Source organism: Cervus canadensis, chromosome 7 (genome assembly GCF_019320065.1).
Source record: "Cervus canadensis isolate Bull #8, Minnesota chromosome 7, ASM1932006v1, whole genome shotgun sequence".
Lineage (NCBI taxonomy): Eukaryota > Metazoa > Chordata > Mammalia > Artiodactyla > Cervidae > Cervus > Cervus canadensis.
This window is the reverse complement of record NC_057392.1, coordinates 52,175,462-52,197,204: the sequence shown is the minus strand read 5'-3', so window position 1 is coordinate 52,197,204 and position 21,743 is coordinate 52,175,462. Positions and strand designations below refer to the sequence as shown.

The window sequence follows — 21,743 nt, the reverse complement described above, 5'->3', positions numbered from 1 at the left end:
CATGGACGGAAGAGACTGGCAGGCTACAGTCCATGGAGTCACAAAGAGTTGGACATGACTGAGTGATTAACACTCTGGGTGCTGCTGTTTCATGCTTTGACAAAAGGTATTAAAACCTAGCGTAGCCTAAAAATTTATCATGGTAAAGATTTAAAGTTGGATTAAACAAATTGATTTCCTATCTTCTTTAATTTTTAAATTCAAAATTATGCTTTTGTGCTTCCATTTTAACTAAAGTAAGAAGTCACAATATATTGATTTACACTTTGTTCTGATGTACAATGCATTTGTCTCATAGCATATACACCAGATTTACATGAAGAAAAAAAGAAAAATGCTTTCTCTACTTGTAACTATTTGATTTCATATTTTAATTTCTACAACTACTTTATATAGAGTAGAAAAATCATGAGCGGTATTCTAGTTTAAAATAAGATATTTGTTTAACATATCAGGAAATTAAATAATAATTTCTCTTAAGAATATGACAAGTCATCTCATCCATTTGTACAATGTATTGTGTATTACTAAATCCAGCTATATGTCATTGAAAGTTACCAGCTTGAAGGGACTTTTCATCTAGTTTCAAAGAAATAGATTACCTTTTCTTCCTCTTTGTTCCTGTGTGAAGCTTCATGAAGCAGTGAATAGGGATTTCTGAATTCTGGTGTCAATTACATAACTAATTTTTCACGGGGGATGTTAATTGCTGACTACAAAAACAAAAAATATCTAAGGAATTCTACCTTTACTTTACAGATATTGTTAGGGAATTAAACTTCTTAAGGCAAATTTAAAAAAATAATAAATTATAAGGAAAACTATTAATAATTTTCTCTAAAGGGAAAAAGTATCAGAAACTTTTTGAATAACATTACCCCTAAAGTTTAAAAATGCTTGAATATCATTCAGCTAAGTGAAAGTTAATAAACATGAAATGATGAAAACAGGCATTTTATCTTTGTTTACAATAATATCATGCTTGTGTTCACAGCAGGTGTAAATATGTGAGAAACATTCAGGCATTGTTAAGCAACTATATATTTATGTACATTCAAGTGGCTCCTAACAAGTTTATTTAAGCACTACAGGTATATTACTCAACTTGGTCTGACTTAAGAATTTTTAAATTGTTTTTCACTTAAGTAATAGTGCTCATTCTAAGTCATAAGATAGTCTTATTGTTAAGAACCACACAATTAACATATGTAGATAAACTACATTTCCCCCGTACTGTGATATAAGGGAATGCCTGTAGACTATCTGGCCATTGATAGTCTACCACTGATATTTTTTAATTATAAACTTTCTTTGACAATGTTTCGGTGTCACCACAGGTGGCAAATAAAAGTGAAGTTGGATTCCTAGCCTTGAATTGATTAAATAAGTTTGTTCAGACATAAGCAAGAGCAGTTTAATGGTAAGATGTGAGAAAGAAATGAATGAAAAAAAAAACTCAATGAGTTTTTGTGTTTTGTTTGATGTTTTTAGCACACTGAATCTAGTCTCTCACAGACATGCTAAAAGTCTCAATTTCTGATACTGTGATGAAGGCAGAGATAAGAATTAAGGGGCCCAAAGGCAAATTGTTATGTAAGAAAATGTTCTTAATATCTCTCTCTCAAACACCTAGTACTACTTTTTCCTAGAGTCCGATAAACAAGACGTCTGCTCCCTAGTAATACATTCATTTGGTACTAAGAGTCTTATTAACAATTATCCTAATGAACAGAAAAGAGATAGTAGCCAGCAGAATCACAAAAAAAGAGAAAGAACAAAGATACATATTTTCCACATAGATTCAGGCAATATAATTTAATTTTCCAAAGCAATTTTTGAATTTTTTAATTGATAGCTCAACAACTTAGTCATCACTGAACCAAATGATATGTAGACAATGAATTTATGGAAAGCATACAATAGGTACAGAACTCTCAACTTTAGCTCTACAGAGTCATTCTGATAGTTCATGCCATTCAAGGGCAACTAATTTGTCACTACAATTCACAACATAAACTTTAAGCATGTAACCAGCTGTATAAATTCTGCCACTATTTTTTTATGCTTGAAATAGCTTTGATCTTTAAACAGTAGAGTAGGTAGATATGTAACTTTTTCTAATGTTCTTATCCTTTTTTGCACCCAGAGCAAAAACTTTAGACACAGTATTTCCAAAAACAAGCTAAAAAAAAAAAAAAACAATTTTTTATTAGAAAGATTTTCGATAAAAATATTACACTTAAATAAAATAGTTTAAGTATGCCTGAGTATGAGAAAGTTTTCTAAAACAGATATTTAGTGGTGGTCAGACTCATATGGATCTTTAAATTAATTAAAATTAAATAAATTTTTGAAGATTCAGCTTCTCTATAATACTAACCAACTTTTAAGTGCTCAATAGATGACCATAACAGGCAGTGCAAGTTAGAGAATGGTCACCTTGTTAAAGAAAGTTCTAGTGGACAGCTCTGTTTTACATTATAATGCATGTAATACAATTCAAAGAATACAATAGGCCATCCCACTAGATGTACTCCTCTATTTTAGGGGGGCTTCCCTGGTAGCTCAACTGGTGAAGAATCTGTCTGCAGTGTAGGAGACCTGGGTTCGATCCCTGGGTTGGGAAGATTACCCACTCCAGTATTCTGGCCTGGAGAACTTCATAGACTATTCCGTGGGGTCACAAAGAGTCAGACACGACTGAGCAACTTTCACTTTCTATTTAGAGTTGGCATAACTTAAGTCCCAAAGAGGACTAAGCAAATAAGCAAAATCAGTGATAAATATGCTTCTATCAACTGGAAGAAAAAGAAGGAAGAGAATTTAAACTTCCCTTTGCAAACCACCATATGATATTTATGTAATTTGATTGTCAAATTGAGTCTCACACTCTGATCATAAAGTGATTCTTCAGAAAAAAATCAAACTAATTCAAGCAGCATTTTAAATCTTTAGATGCATGAATGAGTGATTTTAAATCTTCTGTGGGTTGTTCTCAATCAATTGTCTGACTTAACATCAGCTTCATCTAGTTAATTAAAATTTCTCTAATTTCCTTCAAACTAAATGTTTTATAAAATGAAGACCTTGGGGAGAAAGGTCTTTGATTCACTATTGATTAATAGGATGCACAATAAAAATGAGTTGAAAAACTCATAGAACAGTTAAGACACTCTTTGCCATAAATGATAAAAGCCTATCTTCCTGCCCAGGTATCTCTCCCTAACTCCACTTACTCTTTAAACTGTGGCCTTAGTGCTCATCACCACATATACACAGAGTGTTAACGATAGTACTCAGAGTTTACTTCTCATTCCTAAAAGAGCCAGAGTTTTCTTTCAACAAAACACATTCAAATCCTATGAAAGCAGAAATTTATTTTCAGACAGTAAACTGAGGAGCTTGGCCCTCTAATCCAATATTCTTTTTATATTTTGGAAAGTCCCTTTCTGTCCCTTTGGATATCTTTGAATATCTCAATCAAGAAGGAAAATATAAATCTACACATATTCAAGACTTGCACCTCAAGAGCAGCTCAGTTCTGGTACACTGGAATATACTTCCCAGTTGAAGGAAATCTTCATGAATGATATCACCAGTAGAACCAACTCCTCAATGCTTATCTATCATTTATCATTTATGTGGGGGGGGGGGAACACCCTAGCCAGCATTCTTCTGTCTCTTGACATCTATCTGGTTCTCTCTTCTAATCCCTGTTTTTAGCATGAGGCTTGGTGTTGGACAGCTGTATCTTTAATGAAAGGAAGGATTTACCGGGTGTCTGTCAAGTATATATTAAATGGTTAAACAAATAACATTATTTCACAGAAGTTTAAGATATCCTAGCTTTAAGCTGAATCTCTGAGTTCATTTCACCTTCATATATTGTTATTCATGGTAGACTGTTTCTAGTTATCCCAATAAAAATGACTGATGTGATGTGGGTTGTTTCTGTCACCTAACCTGGGCATCTAATTCATATGTTTATCACCACAAATATTTACTTTGTTCCTACTACATGCATAAATGCTTTAATATCTCCTTGCTTAAAAACAATCACAAAGCTTCCTTGACTCCTCCAAGTTACTCCAATTAATATTTCAATTTTTACTACCCTTCAGAACAAAATTCCTCAAAAGAGTTGTCTATTGTTAGCCATTTCTGTTGTTTTATCATATTCTCCTTAACCAAAAGTCCATCAAATGATTCTTGTCAAAACAATTAAAACCCTTCCCATTGCTATTCAGATGGAAATTCTCAGCTCTCATTTTACTGGACCTACCATAGCTTTAGGAGCAGCCAAACTATGTCTTCCTGGAAACAGTTTTTCTGTTTGACATCTGAGGCATTTTTCTCCTTATGGCCTTTCTAAACAGTAGCTGCTCCTTCTCAGTCTGTTTTGCTAATTCTTTCTTATCTGCCCAGTCTCTAACCTTGGTATGGCCTGGCATTTGTCCTTGGATGTCTTCTGTTTTATATCTATCTAGAGTGATTCCCTTGGAGAAGGCAATGGCACCCCACTCCAGTACTCTTGCCTGGAAAATCCCATAGACGGAGGAGCCTGGTAGGCTGCAGTCCATGGGGTCACGAAGAGTCGGACACAACTGAGCGACTTCCCTTTCACTTTTCACTTTCATGCATTGGAGAAGGAAATGGCAACCCACTCCAGTGTTCTTCCCTGGAGAATCCCAGGGATGGGGAAGCCTGGTGAGCTGCCGTCTATGGGGTCACACAGAGTCAGACACAACTGAAGCGACTTAGCAGCAGCAGCAGCAGCAGAATGATTCCCTAGAGAGTCTCATCACAATACCAAGCAATACTGACATGCAGGTAGCTATCATAGATCTCCAGTCTGGTAGCTGGTAGATCTCCAGTCTGGGCTACTTCCCTAAGCTCCAAATTTATATACTCAGGGGTTTACTCAAATCACTACTGGGAAGATTTTGTTATACATGGCATAACAAGCTCAAAATATCTATAGTAGAGATAGGATTCTCCAACTGTTCATTGGGTTTCTTGACATTTCCCGGGTGCTCCCCTAATCCCATTAAGTTAGATTGAGAACATGTGCCTAATTTTGGAAGGTGAGGATGTGTTTTCCTCCATATCTTTCCTATCCTGCTATAGGGACACATGAGTGAAGGAAAATAATCAAGGTACACAAAGCTTCATGTAAACATGAAATAAATCTTAAACCAGGTTACACCAATTTTTAAGGTTTTTTTGTTGATGTGGTCTGCCTAATTTATCCCAAAATACACCTTAATAACTTGAAGGAGAGTGCTACTCTAAGAGAAAGCTAAATCATGGCACAGCCTCAGCAACTGATTAATGGCAGACAAGGAAATTGATATCACAGGCTGGAAACAAGAAGAGTCATTTTACAAAGTAGCATAATGTGTGGTAAAACTGACATCTAGAACAGTTCAGATTCAGAATGTGTTCCTCTGGAACTTCTAGAAGAAAAAGGTAAGGAAATAGAACACTAGCAGTATTTTTAGGTTTCTGGTGCATTCACTTAGCCAGGTATTACAAGAAATAGTAAGCTTAGGGGAAAATGGAATCTTTACAAATAAATAAAAAAGAAACAAAGGTAGTTCAGAAATACAAGACCTTGAAATATTTCAAGAGCTGTTTCTAGATACCAAAACTATAAAAAGGGATTTAAAATGATTCTAAATGAGTGAAGTCAGGTAAGAATCAATTGAAATAAGGAATTCAGGGCAAAAAAATTAGATTAAGTGTTAGTTTTCAAAGTATATTCTTCAAGGCAATTCAGTTGGGGGTAAGAATACAAAGTAGTTAAAATAGTTTTTTAAAAACTATGTAGCAACAGTTGAGAGGCTGTCTAAATTGGGAAAAGAAATCATTGTCAAAGACACCATAAACCCTAGAACTAAAAACATCTTTGCCACTTTAAAATGAAATAAACCTTGGGCCTCCAATTTTGTGAAAGTAGGAGGAGGCCTGAGAAAACCATTCAGGTCTCAAAGAGAACAGTCCCCCAAAAGCACATAAGCTGTGTTGAGGGTTGAAAAATGAAAAAAAAAAAAAGCAAAAGCTTGGGAAAAGGTAGAGAAAGGAGAAACAACACAATGGACAAAGGACTCCTCCTACACACTAGTAGGTCCTAAGCAAGAAACTTTTCTCCATCTCCAGGGTAAGAGACCTATATAATATTTGCCCTGTGGGATTTCAGAATTGCTAGAGGTTACCACTCATGTCTCACGTTCTTTTCCTTTATGAATAAGATGATTGATGGTTGTTATCCTTTCCCTATTCCCATTCTGATTATTGAATTTGTCCTTTTAGCTAATAAGTCTGTGAATGAAGTGGAGCCACATTGTATTTGACAAAGCTTAGTATCTCCTGGAGAGCCTGTTCTTTGTTTGGGGTGCAGCAGTGAAAGGAATTTGGGCTTGTCTTTAACAGAGAGTCAGTTGAGTATAATCTATGTGGTTAAGAAAAGATCAAAGGATTGACTGTGGTGGAGGCGGTATTCCCCATGTACTTTTATAAGTGCTTTCTAACTTTTATTAGCTTGTTCTTCCAATATTTTGGTGGCAGCTCAAGTGACTAATTAAAGGCAGTGGATCAGTAGAGATGATGCATGTCCCTGAACGGAGGCAGCTGAGAACTGAGATGCAGCCTCTATCCCTCTCCTTCATCTTGGTAATCTTGGAGGCAGTCAAGTTACAGCAACAATCTAGATGATACAGCCACAAACTAAAAGAGGCTTGCATTAATACTATGTGCATTGAACTTTATGGATTTCCTTATATTAAGTCTCTGAGATTTGGACTAAAATTTGTAACATATCATAGCCTAGGCCATATTGACTATGAAAAGATTCAACAAATCTCTATACCAACTCTTTTCCATCACCAAACCCTTGCTCCATGTTGCCTCCTCCAACTCTCTGTCCATGGAATTCTCCAGGTAAGAATACTGAAGTGGGTAGCCATTCCCTTCTTCAGGGGATCTTCCCCACCGAGAGATCAAACCTGAGTTTCCTGCATTGCAGGCAGATTATTTACCTTCTGAGCCATCAGGGAAGCCCTCAATAAACAGAAATTGCCCTTTTATCCCTAGTCACTTAGAGCAAAACCTTGGAGTCATTTACAAACCTTCCTCTTTTTTCTACAACTCATATATAATTTTAGAGCAAATTTTGTTGACTTTTTTTTCCTTTTTCAAAATATATCTGGTATCAGACTCCTTCTTATCAATTCACTACTGCCACCCTAACTAAAGTTACCACCATTTATTATCTAGATCCTTAAATTAGCCTCTTTAAAGGTCTCTCTGCTTCCATTTTTGCTCCTCTTTGCAGTGTATTCTGGAGAAGGAAATGGCAACACACTCCAGTGTTCTTGCCTGGAGAATCCTGTGGACAGAGAAACCTGGTAGGCTGCTTGGCATGCATGCGTGCATTGGAGAAGGAAATGGCAACCCACTCCAGTATTCTTGCCTGGAGAATCGCAGGGACAGAGGAGCCTGGTGGGCTGCCGTCTATGGGGTCACACAGAGTTGGACACAACTGAATCGACTTAGCAGCAGCAGCAGCAGTATATTCTCCATTAAACATCAAAAGTGGTTCTGTTGAAACATTTCTTAGCACTCACTTGCTCCAAATTTTAGTGATTTCCCATATGATAATTGTTGTTCAGCCACTAAGTCGTGTCCAACTCTGTGATTCTATGAATTGATTATAAGGATTGAGAGAAGCAACCAGACTCCTCCATCCTCCACTATTTCCTGGAGTCGGTGATGTCAACTAACCATCTCATCCTCTGCCATCCCTTTCTCATTTTGCCTTCAGTCTTACCCAGTATGACAGTTAGTAAAAGCTAAAGTCCTTAGAAAGCCTGAAGATTCTCTCCCTTCCACCTTCCAATATATCCTCTATCTATGTCCTTCAGGCTCACTGGTTAAATCACTTAGTAATTGGGTTATTTTCAGCATGCTATTTAACCCCTCTGAGATGTAATTTTCCCATCTATAATATAGGCATAGTAAAAGCTATCTTATGGTGATTATGATGAAAATAAAATAATAATTATAGTAATAATGATCAATATGAATTTTTAAAGTGAGGCTTACATAATACTGATTACATGCCAGATATTGTTCTAAGTGACATTCATATATTAACTTATAAAATCCCCCTAACAATCCCATAAAGATGATTATTATTATTTGCATTTGGGGGCAAAGAAAATGAGCCACAGGAAGTTAGATTATTGCCCAAGGTCACACACGTAGGATATATCAATATTACAATTTAAACCCAGACAGTCTAACTATAGACTCTATATACTTAACCATAACAACCTGAAATAGTAAAATATAAAATGTCTAGTATATGCTAAGTGTCTAAAGAATGCTGTTTCATCCTCTTCCATTGTAAAAACTGCTTTTTACAGCAGTTAAAGACAAACCTGAGAGGAAGGGCTCAAGTGAAAATGAATAAGGCATGCCTTAGCAAATCTCATATCACAACGTGAATAAAGAGACATACATTCAATTTTTTAATACACAAGAATTTTCCAGGAATGTTATAAAAAGTTATAGGGATCCAAAAGACAAATCTCTCTAAAATTAAATATTATGAATCAAAACCTAGGCTAAGTGTTATAGCAATGAGAGTACTCCTTACTGTCCAGTGTTTAAGCAAAATGGCAAGGGTGAGACACAGTTTTAAACCATGAAAGTCTAATTTTACTTAAATCTGGAACATATGACCTTGCTAACCATGTTGTATATGTGACAGAGTTCACAGACATTTAATGCCTTCATTTGAATGTCTGTGTGTTCAGTCACTCAGTCATGTCCTACTCTGAGATCACAAGGACTGTAGCCCACCAGGCTCCTCTGTCCATGGAATTCTCCAGGTAAGAATACTGGAGTGGGTAGCCATTCCCTTCTCCAAGGGATCTTCCCAATCCAGGGATTGAAACCCGATCTCCCACATTGCAGGCAGATTCTTTATCATCTGAGCCATTGGGGAAGCCTTCATTGGAATTTTTTTTTTTAAATATGAACTTTGATCTGATCATCAACATAAGATAAAGAAGTGTCAACTTAATTTCTTCCTCTCAGAAATACTTGCAAAAGTAATCTTAGAATTCAATGTTAAGACTTTGAAGGGAAAACTTACCTCGCTTATTAGGATGGGAAGAAGATAGACCATCTATCGCATAAGACATCTCAGCATCCTTCGCTTCCATGAGCTGATCTTTCAGCTTTTCCAGCTGTTAAAAATCAAATATGAAAATTATTAGTCTTTAATAACAGCAATACCATTTTCTATGAAAGAAGAAAGAGCAAGAAAAGGAGGACAAAGGAAAGATGGACAAAAGGAAGGAGGAAAGAGCAACAGAAAAAGAAATGAGTAATAAAAAAATAAAAATAATTAAACAGAAAAATAAAAGGAAACTTGCATTTAGTAACTGGCTGGGAAAGGTCCATGACTCAACAGACAATCAGGAACAAACAGGTTTATGGTGAAGGAAGTCAAGTCTCAGTGTTCATTAATGGGAAGCCTGTAAACACAGCCTGTGTAGCTGGAACTGATTTGATGTCACCCAAAATGACCAGTCCTTTTCAAGGAGTTTCGAAGACTTATGTGTATGTTCAAATTTCCTGAAATATTTGTCCTTCCTAGTGGGAAAGGAGAAGTATTTTGAGACCTGAAGGTTTCCATCCAGAGCGTAAGCCAAGTTGATCTTTAGCAAGATCACTGATTGCCTAAACCCTGGAGATCTAGCTCTATCAAAACAGAATTCAACTTGAGCTACTGCATGTATCCATATCCTAGCTGCTAATAATTGATGGGGCATACTTCTGTCACAGCCACATGCTTTATATGATAATGAATTTGCATACAGTTGTGTTTGAAAGAGTTAAGAAATAATCTAATGCAATGATTTTCCAATTTTCCTCATAGAGAGAAGTTGGGGGATAAGGTTGCCAAGGGGTTCCCTGTCCCGAGGCCAAAGATAGGTCAAGGATGCAGCACTTCACTTCCTTTCCTCCCAAACTAGCTGCTTCAAGGAGAACAGCTCCACTTTTATATTTCATTTACTGGGACCACATACAATTTTGTTTGGAAAAAAATATTTCCACTTTGAAAAGTAATAATAGCTTTTGAAAACCACCAATCTAATTATAGCCTCCTATTTTATAGATAAGGAGATTTAGATTCAGAGAATTTTAATTCTTCCATGGTCTCCTAGGTAATTGGAGAGCTGGATCTAAAATCCAGATTTCTAGACATTTTATCCCATGATCACTTCAGTTATAGTTTTGTCTTGTTTTCCTTTTTTAAATATAGTATTTTTTTTAAAATATAGTATTAATAATTTTAAAAACTACTGTTTCAAAAGAAATTGTCTTATAATAATTATGAAAATTGAGATTTCATGTGTTTCACATTCTCACCTGGTTAAGTTCCTCCAACTTGTTAGCCAGTTCTATATCTGCAAGACACATTTGTCATATGAAAAATGTACATTGCAAGTAATATTTAATTCACTTCAGGTCACACATTCAGAAAGATAAGGTATTTTTTTGGTATGATTTGAAATCATCCATGTATCTCCAATATAAAGCCCAAACATTTTTTCAGTGCCTGTAATGTTGAAATATAATCAGTAATATAATGAGCAAGCATCTAATTTCTATCATAAATATGGAGTTTTCTTAAATAGAGACTTTTCATAGTTCTAATCAGGACTACCCTTTTGAAGTAAATTTTTACACTGGCATGGGGACATTCTCATGAAAAAATATTAAGTGAAAAAAAAAACAGTAGGCCACAAATCTTATCTGTAAAATTTAATCAAGAAGGAAATTTCCCAAAATACTAATAGTAATCTCTCTGGGTTTTACAATTTGAGTACAGATTTTTCTTTTTATAATCATGTCCATTTTCCTCAATGAAGCATCTTATTTCTAATTTTTAAATCCTGTATTTTTAAGTATTTATTAAGGTATTGTTTTAACCAGTACCCTGTCCCATGAATAGACATTTTTTTAGAAGAGATGTTTTCCGAGAGAGCAGTACATTATCATATTGTCACACTGTCTCTCAGGTTAGACTTGCTAAATTTCTGACAGTATCTATCATTTCTTGGAGACCAATCTGATGCATAATTGTAAATCAGATTATCCTGTACCTCAAAGAAAAGAAAAGCTTGGTGGAGCCTAAATTTCTCAATGGTTTCTTCTCCAGTCATTTCCCAAATTCTAAGAATCTGATTGCAAAAAAAGTGCCACAAAACCACAGATAACTTGAGATATTTCTAGTGGAAACCTATTTCAAAAGATTTAATAATACCCTGGAAGCATTTAGTAAAAGAAAATACTAACTGTACCTGTGGGGAGTGACACAGATGAGAGGGAAAAATATAAATAAGGATAACTGTTTTGTAACTCGACAGTTACTAACCCGATTAGAATACTGTAATTGAACAAAATAAGATTTTAATGTTTTTTATTAATGCCATTGCTTTTAGCATGAATATGAAATAACAGACACTTAAGCCTTCAGTGCAGCTTTAAATTAGTAATTATTACTTTCTTTAATATAAATTAACATGTAGAGAAAACAGGTCAGAAGATGGAATAAATAATGTTTGACTTTATTCTTAACTCACCAATGTTGGAAGGTCTTTGGAAGCCAAAATTTTTGTTCAGTAGAGCCCGCAATAGTTCTTCACCATCTGTATCTTCTTTTTCTGGAAGCAATTCATTTCCTGTAATAATTACCTCAGTGAAGTGAAAGCTCTTTTCAATCTGTGTCACTTGAATGTGTTTCTGATTAAATAGATTTTACAGGTAACTATTAATGCATATGTGTCCTCAGTTGCTCAATCATGTCCGACTCTTTGCGATGCCACGGACTATAGTGTAACCCGCTAGGCCCCTCTGTCCACAGAATTTTCCAGGGAAGAATAATGGAGTGGGTTGTCATTTCCTCCTCCAGGTGATCTTCCTGACCCATGGATAGTACCTGAGTCTCTTGCATCTCCTGCATTGACAGGCAGATTCCTTACCACTGCACAACCTGGAAAGTGTGTATACTTGCCAATAAAATGTGTATAGAGGGAGATGTGTAATAAATAAAGACAAACTGTTTTAAAAATCATTGAATGTATATGAACCCTCAAAGAGAGATTGTGAGAAAGAGAAGGAAGCAAAGATGGAGAATATACCTGGAAGTTTACAGTCTAAAATTTACCTGTAATTATTTCTGCTTTAGTAGAATTATAGTAAGCTGTACTTTGTTTTTTCATCTGTATTTTAAAAATTTTTTCTACTATTGTGTTTAACATAAAAAATATAAATTAAAAGTTGTTTTTAAGATAAAAATGTAAAATTTGACTTTGAGATTTTATACACATATAAATATGAGCTATTTTGTGTTCTGGGAATTGCCTTGAACCATCCAAGGCAACCTTGTGGAAGTGGTCAGATGGTGCCTAGTTTCTCTGTGTTCATAGCTTTAGATCTTTGTCCATTTACCTCCCAGCCCACTCTCTCAGCACTCTAAAAACAGAAAAAATCAACCAAATTTTCCTAAATATTTTGATTCTGGGGTAGAAATTAGGACAATAGACTTTATTCAAGCTATAAAAAATGAAGATTCAACAGGATTGTAATGCAATTAAAATAATAATTAGTGTCTTATAAACAAAATGAACTTTGTAAGGTGGCCTAAAATAATCAAACCTTTGTCATATAATTTCTATAGGATCATTCTTCCCTCTTTTTCTCCTCATGTTACCAAACCCAGGTCCAGCTGCTGCCACTCAAAAGCCATTCAAAGAGGCCAGCTTAGTGGAAAGGAAAGTTTGCTTTATTTTGGATGCCAGCAGCCAGGAGGGTTGTGGAGGGCAGAGAACTGTCCAATGTCTGACTGCCCCCTAATTGTCAGGGGGCAAGAGCTTTTATAGGCTGAGGGAGGGGGCTACATGCATAAACATGTCAGCTCTGACAGTCATCTTGAAATTGGTCTTCAGTGGTCTGACCAGTGTAATCTTGCTTATTTTAGGTACTGCTAATCTTCAGTTCCAGTGTCAGTTTGTTTCAATTTCTTTGAGGCCAGTTCTCAGAATTGTGGCTGCTTATGTCATGACTACAGTCTGGTCGGCAGGTGGTTAATTTCTCCACCTGATGTTTCAGTATCTATAAGACAGCTCACAGGATATGGCTCAGAATATTATCTATGGCCTTTGAGGAGGAACTAAAGGTCCTTGATTATGCTCAAAGACTACATTATTGTTACTGGGCTTCCTTTGACTGTTTCCCTTTGTTTCTTCATTTCTTAGTTCTCCGATTCAACTTATTCTTTGTCTAAAGTTTTTCCACAAAAAAAAGGAAGTCTGAGGACATGGGCAAGGGGGTTAGGGGGCAAGGACCATAAGATCCTGTTCCAGTTCAGTCATAATAACTGATATTGTGTGGACAAAAGATAGATTAGTGAGCTTAAAATTTAAAAGTGGGAATATTGAGGCTTCAGTTAGAGAAATGGCTCATAATTTAACTAGGCTCTTCCTTTAAATTGTCTCCTATTCCCTGTGTCTCCAAAATGTCAATTAATGAACTCAGATAACTAAATGGCTAACTAAAGGAACAAACAATTTGCTTAGAAAGACAATAAATGACCTGGGGTAGGTGGCATCATCAAAGTTTCTACATTGACAATCACATTTATTGTTGCTCAATTTCCTCAGTTTTAAAGTTCCTCAATTTCCATTACTTCATAGGCATAGAAATTATTTGTGAAATTCTGGGGTTCTTTTTTCTTTGAGTAGTTAAAATAATAGACTATCAATGGAACTTTTGCTTAACATCAATTAAACAAAGACCCTCAGGAATAATTTAGTTTAAGAAAAAGATATGACTATGCAATAGTATAGCAATTTTTATTACATCTATTCATTAAAATGTTAAACTATAATCTTTAAAATGCTTTCATTGAAAAAATGAGGGACACTGTGAAGCCAGGTGATAATGATTATTTGTTTTAGAAAGAGAACTGTGATAAAAGAAACAGATTCATTGCCTTCAATTTAGGGAATTTATAAAACTAGGAGGAAGGTAATTAGAAAATGTTACCTTCTGAACCTTTTGTTGGCTTAATTTACAGTCCCTTTCTCTGTGTGTTTAAGTGGAACATTTTCAAAAGAGAAAATTAATGTATTTACCATTCTTTACCCATTTGGTTTCCAGTGACTACACACTGTCCTCAGAAATTCTTGTCACTACCTTTTAAGAAAACCACCTTTTAAAGGAAACTCTGAGGAAAAGTTTTTTTTTAAGAAATTTAAAAAAATTTTTTTTTCTAATTAAGACATTAGAAAGATAAGAAAAATAATAGAAAATAAATATTTTTTCTCATTTTTATTTTTAGTCTTAAAACAGATACAGCTTTAAAAGAAAAGATGCATGTACTTTTAATATTTCTGTCTTTGAATTAAAAGTTAGTGTTGATAAAGAAACTGTTTGAATAAAAAAAACTACCCAAGTGCCAATGTCCCTTTACCAGAAAGGATGGCAAAGTTACTCAGAAATGAGTGATTACTTTTGCAATATACAAGGAAAAAAAAGACTCATGACCACCTGAGACACTGAAGCTTAAAAGATGCAGTTGTGTCCTTGCTTGTCATTTGAATGTGATGCTTTTTATGGGGTATAGATAAGAAATTTTGCCAGAAAGAAACCTGGAACATCCTCAAATGATAATATACCAAAAAATTTTTAAATAGTCTTTCTAGTCATGATATTCACAGCTGTTCATTTCACGGTAGGCAATTTGCCCAGTTTCAGGCTTATGAGGCACCTTTCATGTGACCCCAAAACCATAGGAAAGCTGGAAGATTGTGTTCTTGGTCTTGGGTGGCATCTAACACAGAGAGGATGATACTCCACCTTTGGTCTATCAGTGGACAAATGCTTATTTGAAAACAGTGTGTTAAAAGACTAAAATAAGTCAAACATTTAGTTGCTTTGAAAAATGGTGAGAAGTTTACTCTAATCCTGGACAATTTAGATTAGAAAATAAACTTCCCAATAACTTGTCTTCTCTATTTACATATAGTGAAACTGAGATCAAGGGGTCCCAGAGAGAAACCTTTCCTATATGTTGCCAATGATATATTGACATCAGTGTGTGGTATTCTGGTTTCAGAGATGTTATCTATTTGTAATCTAGTAAAAAGTTTGAGTTGGATTTTTCTGTATTTCATATACATGATATCAGAAGTTATAATACAGTTACCACTAACATCCTCATTTTGCAGAGTCTTCTGTGAATGGCCAGATGTTTCCTTCCTCACACATTTATGCTGTTAAGAACATTAAAAATCCCATTATTTCATAGGAAAAGCAATGAAGGCCTACCAAGTACAATGATTTTGGCTGGCCAAAGACAAAATGTGAGTGCCTAAAATAAAATCCAGATTTTCATCCCCAAGCTTGTATTTAGGTCTTGCAGTTAGGTCCCAGGCTTGTATTTGTTTTTCAAAGGGAAAATCCCGATAAATAAATAACAAGGGTTTATGCAATTTTATTTCCACTATCAAAAGAACTGTTCTAATTTTCATTGACTTTTAAAACCACATTTGAGGCAAAACGGTCTAGTAAAGTTGGATTAGATCTGAAAGAGGAAACTTAATCCCTTTTCTCAACCCAGAGTCATGTAAACAAAATTTATTAAATTCTGTCTTGGTTTGCCTAAGAAAGACAAAAGCAAAGGCTGTCTGTCTCCCTCTTCCTGACAAAGAGGTCAGTTAGATGATTGATTCAAATTGGACAAGATATTAAACAGCACTATTTTTAAGTTATTATTTTTAAAAGGTAAAGACATATATAAAAGTTTCAGTGAGATTAGGTTGTTTGCCTAGTAAATCAGCATTAAATCTAACTCCACTGATTCCCAGATTAAAAGCTATTTCCACTACAGAATGCAATGAAAATTTTTTTTAAAAGATCAAGTTCCAATATGACCAGAATAGAAACTTATTTTCTCTAAATTTATCATGGTATTTGTAGATGTCAAAAATTACATTATTTCATTTAATATAAGTACCCTAAGTATTTAGAAATCTGATTACAGTCAATGAATTATGTGGGTGTTAACATCCTCCTCCTGAAAGTACTATATAAATTTCCCAGTGTATCATTCTCCCTAGGTCTCTGCACATAAAAATGTTGTCTTGATATGTTCTCGGAGTCATTCTCCTTTTATAAGTAATTTACTAATAATCTCACTGGATGAAACTCTTTTATTTTTTCCTGAAGATCTACTTTTGAAATGTGCATTGCACTGTATTACTATTTATACATCCCCGTCTTTGTTAATAGAATAGAAATAAGAGATTTCCCTTTCAAATGCAATTTCAAGTGCAGTTGAAATTAATTTAGTACAGTGTCAGTTAAAATTAATTAACTTGAGAACAGCATCACAGATTACATTTAATTTAAAACAGCAACTACTAAAGGGTTGTCTGAAGATTAAATTATATTGATGTTTAAAACATTATTGCCATAATGATAGAAAAATCAAAGCAATGCAAATAAGAGAAAAAGGATTATTTACCCACCTGTAGGATTTTGCATTCATGTGTACATACCTTGAATAAAATATGGCAGCCCATGCACCGATTCTAAAAAGATCATTACAGATAACAAAGTTAGGAGTCCAAAACAAAGAGTGGTTGATAGAATCACGTTCATGTTAAAAATCTTCTGTGCGCTAGCAGAGAAACTGACTATCCAGGTCAAGACGAATATTTCAATGGCTCTGGAATGCTGCAGAGATCACTTTTAAAAGGTGGCAAATGTGCTTCAACTACAAATGATCTGAACAAAGAAAAAAAAAAAACCTTATAAAATGTATTGCTCTCTGTCAACATGATTCACTACTTGGAGAAGTGACAGGTTTTCTACTCATTCAATGGCAGGAAGAACCCAATCAATATATCTCATATCTGCCCATTTCACTAAAAGCAGGCGTTCCTGCTCATGCACACGTGGTCAGACACATGCACCTCATAAAGCTAAAACTAAGACTAGAGAACCTGTCAGTTAGATTTTCATAACAATGAAATGGGAACAATGCCTTTCATCTGGCTAATTTAGAACTGGGTATAGTTTTCCGGCTACTGTTGTTATTTGCAACCATCACTTCATTTTTAACCAACCAAACAGATTTGAGCTGGGAAGAGTTCAAATTTGAAGTGAATCATAATGGGAACATTAATGTCTTACTCTATCATTTTGCTGCAGCCAACACTTTAAAAAATTAAGGCTGAATCTAATTAATTCAAAGTTGGCAGATGTCCCATCAATTACTCTCTTTAATACTTGCTTTAATTGTACTTTTCTTTTTAAGTAAAAGTCTTTTGGTATATCTATAGTTGCAATTTTACGACTGAAGATGCAGTAGTGACCTCTGGTCTTGGCATTCACTTTTTCTCACAAGAGACTTAAGATGTATTTGCTCTAAAACTGTATTAGAGACAAGTTCAGCTCATGGTTCCCTAATTTAAAAAAAAAATGTTTTTAAATGTAAATAAGGTTATTCTGAATTTTTTTCTTTAATTCTGTTATACAAAACAAGGAACCCTATTCTCACAGGGTTTGCCTTCTAATAAGAGGCTAAATAATTGACTTGTCTTCTCAGATAAGGTTAGGTACTGATGACTTTTTTTTTTTTTTTCACGAATTTGCGTGTCATCCTTGCGCAGGGGCCATGCTAATCTTCTCTGTATCGTTCCAATTTTTTAGTATATGTGCTGCCGAAGCGAGCACTGATGACTTCTTTTTAAACAACATTATGTTATGTTTCTTTCCACAAAGGCTTTTTCAGGATATCTGATACAACTTTCTGAACCTTTTCTTCTGTTATGTTTTAGTTGATGTTGGCAATTTAATGACAAATAAGTTCCTTATTCACGACCACCCATTCTCTTTGGGAAAAAAACTTACAAAGACCTTTCATTAAATCATTCAATCCTCTCTCCCTAACAATCAAATTATTTTACTGAATTCTTCACATGAGTGTATAGCCAAATTAATTGTTCAAAGAAAAACAAGTTTTCACTATTGACTGTGTTAGATAAATGAAATTAGCATGTTTGTTCCTGGAACCATTAGTCGCTTCAGTTGTCTGACTCTGTGCGACCCTATGGTCTGCAGCCTGCCAGGCTCCTCTGTCCACGTGATTCTCTAGGCAAGAGTACCCTAATGGGTTGCCATGTCCTCCCCCAGGGGATCTTCTTGACCTAGGGATTGAACACGGGTCTCCTGCATTGCAGGCAGATTCGTTACTGCTGGGTCACCAGGGAGGCCTGCCATTAGTAGACACAGTAATATTATATACTGACGTTATTGTTGCCATTCAGTGAGCAGTCATCCCATGTCAGCTCCTGTTCTAAGCACTTCACATTACTGTATCTTATTTAATTCCCACCTCAATCCCTCAATAATTATATAATTGTTGTAACATTTCACCTTTATTGGCAAAGGGAGAAAGTTGTGGAACTAAAAGTGAAACCTAGATCTATCCAACTGCAAAGTCACATTCTTAACCCAAGTTGTCTCTTGTCCATAAATAGGGAAAAACAGATTGTTCCAATAACAGAGACCTGATCTTTAAGAGAGGCTTCCCAGGTAACCTAGTGGTTAAAGAATCCACCTGCAATGTAGGAGACACAGGAGATAAGGGTTCGATGCTTGGGTTGGGAAGATTCCCTAGAGGAGGAAATGGCAACTCACTCCAGTATTATTGCCTGAAGAATCTCATGGATAGAGGACCCTGGGGGTTACAGTCCATGGGGTCACAAAGAGTCGGACACAACTGAAGTGACTGAGCATGCACACATGCAATTTTAAGAAACTTACAACACTTTCACTTCACATTTTGAAGACAAGTTTTTTTAGTCACTTAATCTGTATTTCAATTACAGCAGATAAATAACATTTTTTTCAGTGAAGACATTTTCAAGTTATAATTTATAGATAGCTTTAAGAGTCACATATATTTTATCTGTTTCTCATGAGCAACAGGAAAAGAGCAAACAGTCAGGGTCCATATGGTGACTCTAACACACTTGAATAATCACTTTTTGACTCTATTAAACTCTTGGACTTATTTTCCAGTAAGTAGAAAAATTGAACAATTTCATTCTGACCTCTTTCTGACCCTGTTAGTTCTTGGTAAAATTCCTGACACATCAGTTAAATTAGTGAATAAAAGCAGCAGGCAGGAGAAAGAAGGCAAAAGCAGAGACTCTGGAATTCTGACGTCAGTACATAGATTTTTTTAAGAATTCCGAATGGCCTTTATTTGTCAAGATTAAATAGAAATATCTGTCCAAATACCTTGAAAATTTTTTTAAATTGAGTTTTTTCTCTTTTTATTATTAAGTTGGGAGGCTTCTTCAAATTCCAGATACTAGTGCCTTATCAGATGTATGATTTGCAAACTTACTTTCAGTTCAGTTCAGTCGCTCAGTCATGTCTGACTCTTTGTAACCCCATGAATCACAGCACACCAGGCCTCCCTGTCCATCACCAACTCCTGGAGTTTACTCAAACTCATGTCCATTGAGTTGGTGATGCCATCCAGCCATCTCATCCTCTGTCATCCCCTTCTCCTCCTGCCCCCAATCCCTCCCAGCATCAGGGTCTTTTCCAATGAGTCAGTTCTTCGCATCAGGTGGCCAAAGTATTGGAGCTTCAGCTTCAACATCAGTCCTTCCAATGAACACCCAGGACTGATCTCCTTTAGGATGGACTGGTTGGATCTCCTTGAAGTCCAAGGGACTCTCGAGAGTCTTCTCCAACACCACAGTTCAAAAGCATCAATTTTTCGGCACTCAGCTTTCTTTATAGTCCAAATCTCACATCCATACATGACTACTGGAAAAACCATAGACTTGACTAGATGGACCTTTTTTGGCAAAGTATTGTCTCTGCTTTTTAATATGTTGTCTAGGTTGGTCATAACTATCCATCCAAGGAGTAAGCGTCTTTTAATTTCATGGCTGCAGTCACCATCTGCAGTGATTTTGGAGCCCCAAAAAATAGTCTGACACTGCTTCCACTGTTTCTCCATCTATTTGCCATGAAATGATGGGACCAGATGCCATGATCTTAGTTTATATTCTGTCAACTGTCTTTTCACTTTGTTGATAGTGTCCTTTGAAGCACAAAAGTTTTTATTTGGATAAAGTCCAACTTATCTCTTTTTTTTTCCTGTCATTTTGTGTTTTGAGTATTGTATCTAAGAAACCATTGCCTAATATAAAGTCATGGGGCCTTTTTTTTTTTTTTTTTTTGAGTTTTGTAGTTCTGGCTCTAAAATGTAGGCATTTGACCCATTTTGTATTAAGTTTTGCATATGATGTGAGGAAGGGGTCCAGCTTATTCTTTTACAAGTGGACGTTTAGTTGTCCCAGCAGCATTTGTGGAAATTTCCCCATTGAATGATCTCAGCATCGTGTCTGTATCAATTGACTACGTTACTGTTGTTCAGATCACCAAGCTGTGTCTCACTCTTTGTGACCTCATGGACTGCAGCATGCCAAGCTTCCTTGTCTTTCACTATCTCCCAAAGTTTACTCGAACTCATGTCCATTGAGTTGGTGATATTATCTAAACATCTCATTCTCTGCTGCCTTCTTCTCCTTTTGCCTTCAATCTTTCACAGCATCAGGGTCTTTTTCAAAGAGTTGGCTCTTCACATCAGGCGGTCAAAGTATTGGAGCTTCAGCTTCAACATCAGTCCTTCCAAGTGAATGTTCAGGACTGATTTCCTCTAGGATGGACTGGTTTGATCTCCTTGCCATCCAAGGGACTCTCAAGAGTCTTCTCCAACACCACAGTTCAAAAGCATCAATTCTTCAGGACCCAGCCTTCTGTATGGTCCAACTCTCACATCCATACATGACTACTGGAAAAACCATTGTTTTGACTATATGACCCTTTGTTGGCAAAGTGGTGTCTCTGCTTTTTAATATGCTGTCTATGTTTGTCACAGCTTTTCTACCAAGGAGCAAGTGTCTTTTAATTTCACGGTGGCAGTCACCATTCATAGTGATTTTGGAGCCCAAGAATATAAAATCTGTCACTGCTTCCACTTTTCCTTGTCTATTTGCCATGAAGTGATGGGACTGGATGCCATGATCTTAGTTTCTTGAATGTTGAGTTTTAAGCCAGCTTTTTCACTCTCCTCTTTTACCCTCAGTTGACTATAGATATGTGGCTTTATTTCCAGATTCTCAATATTATTTCATTATTCAATTGTCTTTTTGTTAATACCATATTGTCTTGATTAATGTAGCTTTGTAGTAAGCTGTGAAATCAGGGAGTGTGAGACTTCCAACATTTTCATTTATTCTGTATCACTTGTACTTCTATATAAATTTTTGGATTAGCTTGTCAATATCTGTGAAAAAAAAAAAAGCAACTGGGATTTTGACAGGAATGGTCTTGAATTTGTAGGATCAATTTGGGAAATATCACCGCCAAGTCTTTCAATCCATAAATCCAGGATATCTAACTATTTATGTATTTTATTACTTCCAAAGCTGTCTTGTAGTTTTCAGTGAACAAGTATTACAGTAATTTTGCTGAATTTACTGCTACATAGCTTTTTGTTGATATAATAAATGGAATTATTTTTTTAACTCAATATTTGCACTGTTCATTGCCAGTGTATAAAATATAAT

The 21,743-nt window shown here is 35.5% G+C and overlaps 1 protein-coding gene and 1 non-coding gene across 2 annotated transcripts; both read right to left on the bottom strand.

Moving 5' to 3' along the window:
* Window positions 1-861: 861 nt before the first annotated feature.
* On the bottom strand, window positions 862-16,778 carry UTS2B (urotensin 2B). The gene is made up of 5 exons (XM_043474107.1): window positions 16,641-16,778; window positions 11,661-11,759; window positions 10,444-10,481; window positions 9,161-9,254; window positions 862-2,182 (listed from the first exon to the last, which is right to left on the bottom strand). Exons 1-5 carry the CDS (start codon window positions 16,741-16,743, stop codon window positions 2,157-2,159), a joined length of 360 nt encoding a protein of 119 aa, XP_043330042.1. The 5' UTR covers window positions 16,744-16,778; the 3' UTR covers window positions 862-2,156.
* Window positions 16,779-17,711: 933 nt separating this feature from the next.
* On the bottom strand, window positions 17,712-17,820 carry LOC122445627. The gene has a single exon (XR_006270594.1). It is a non-coding gene; the product is annotated as a U6 spliceosomal RNA (small nuclear RNA).
* Between the last annotated feature and the right edge of the window lie 3,923 nt (window positions 17,821-21,743).

Excerpts from the sequence above, each read along its gene's own strand:
- UTS2B (XM_043474107.1), bottom strand. The coding sequence starts at position 16,743 with ATGAACGTGATTCTATCAACCACTCTTTGTTTTGGACTCCTAACTTTG. Across the intron at positions 9,255-10,443 it reads AGTTGGAGGAACTTAACCAG|CTGGAAAAGCTGAAAGATCA; the intron begins GTGAGAATGTGA and ends GATTTTTAACAG. Across the intron at positions 2,183-9,160 it reads TTCCCATCCTAATAAGCGAG|CTTGTTTTTGGAAATACTGT; the intron begins GTAAGTTTTCCC and ends TTTTTTTTTTAG.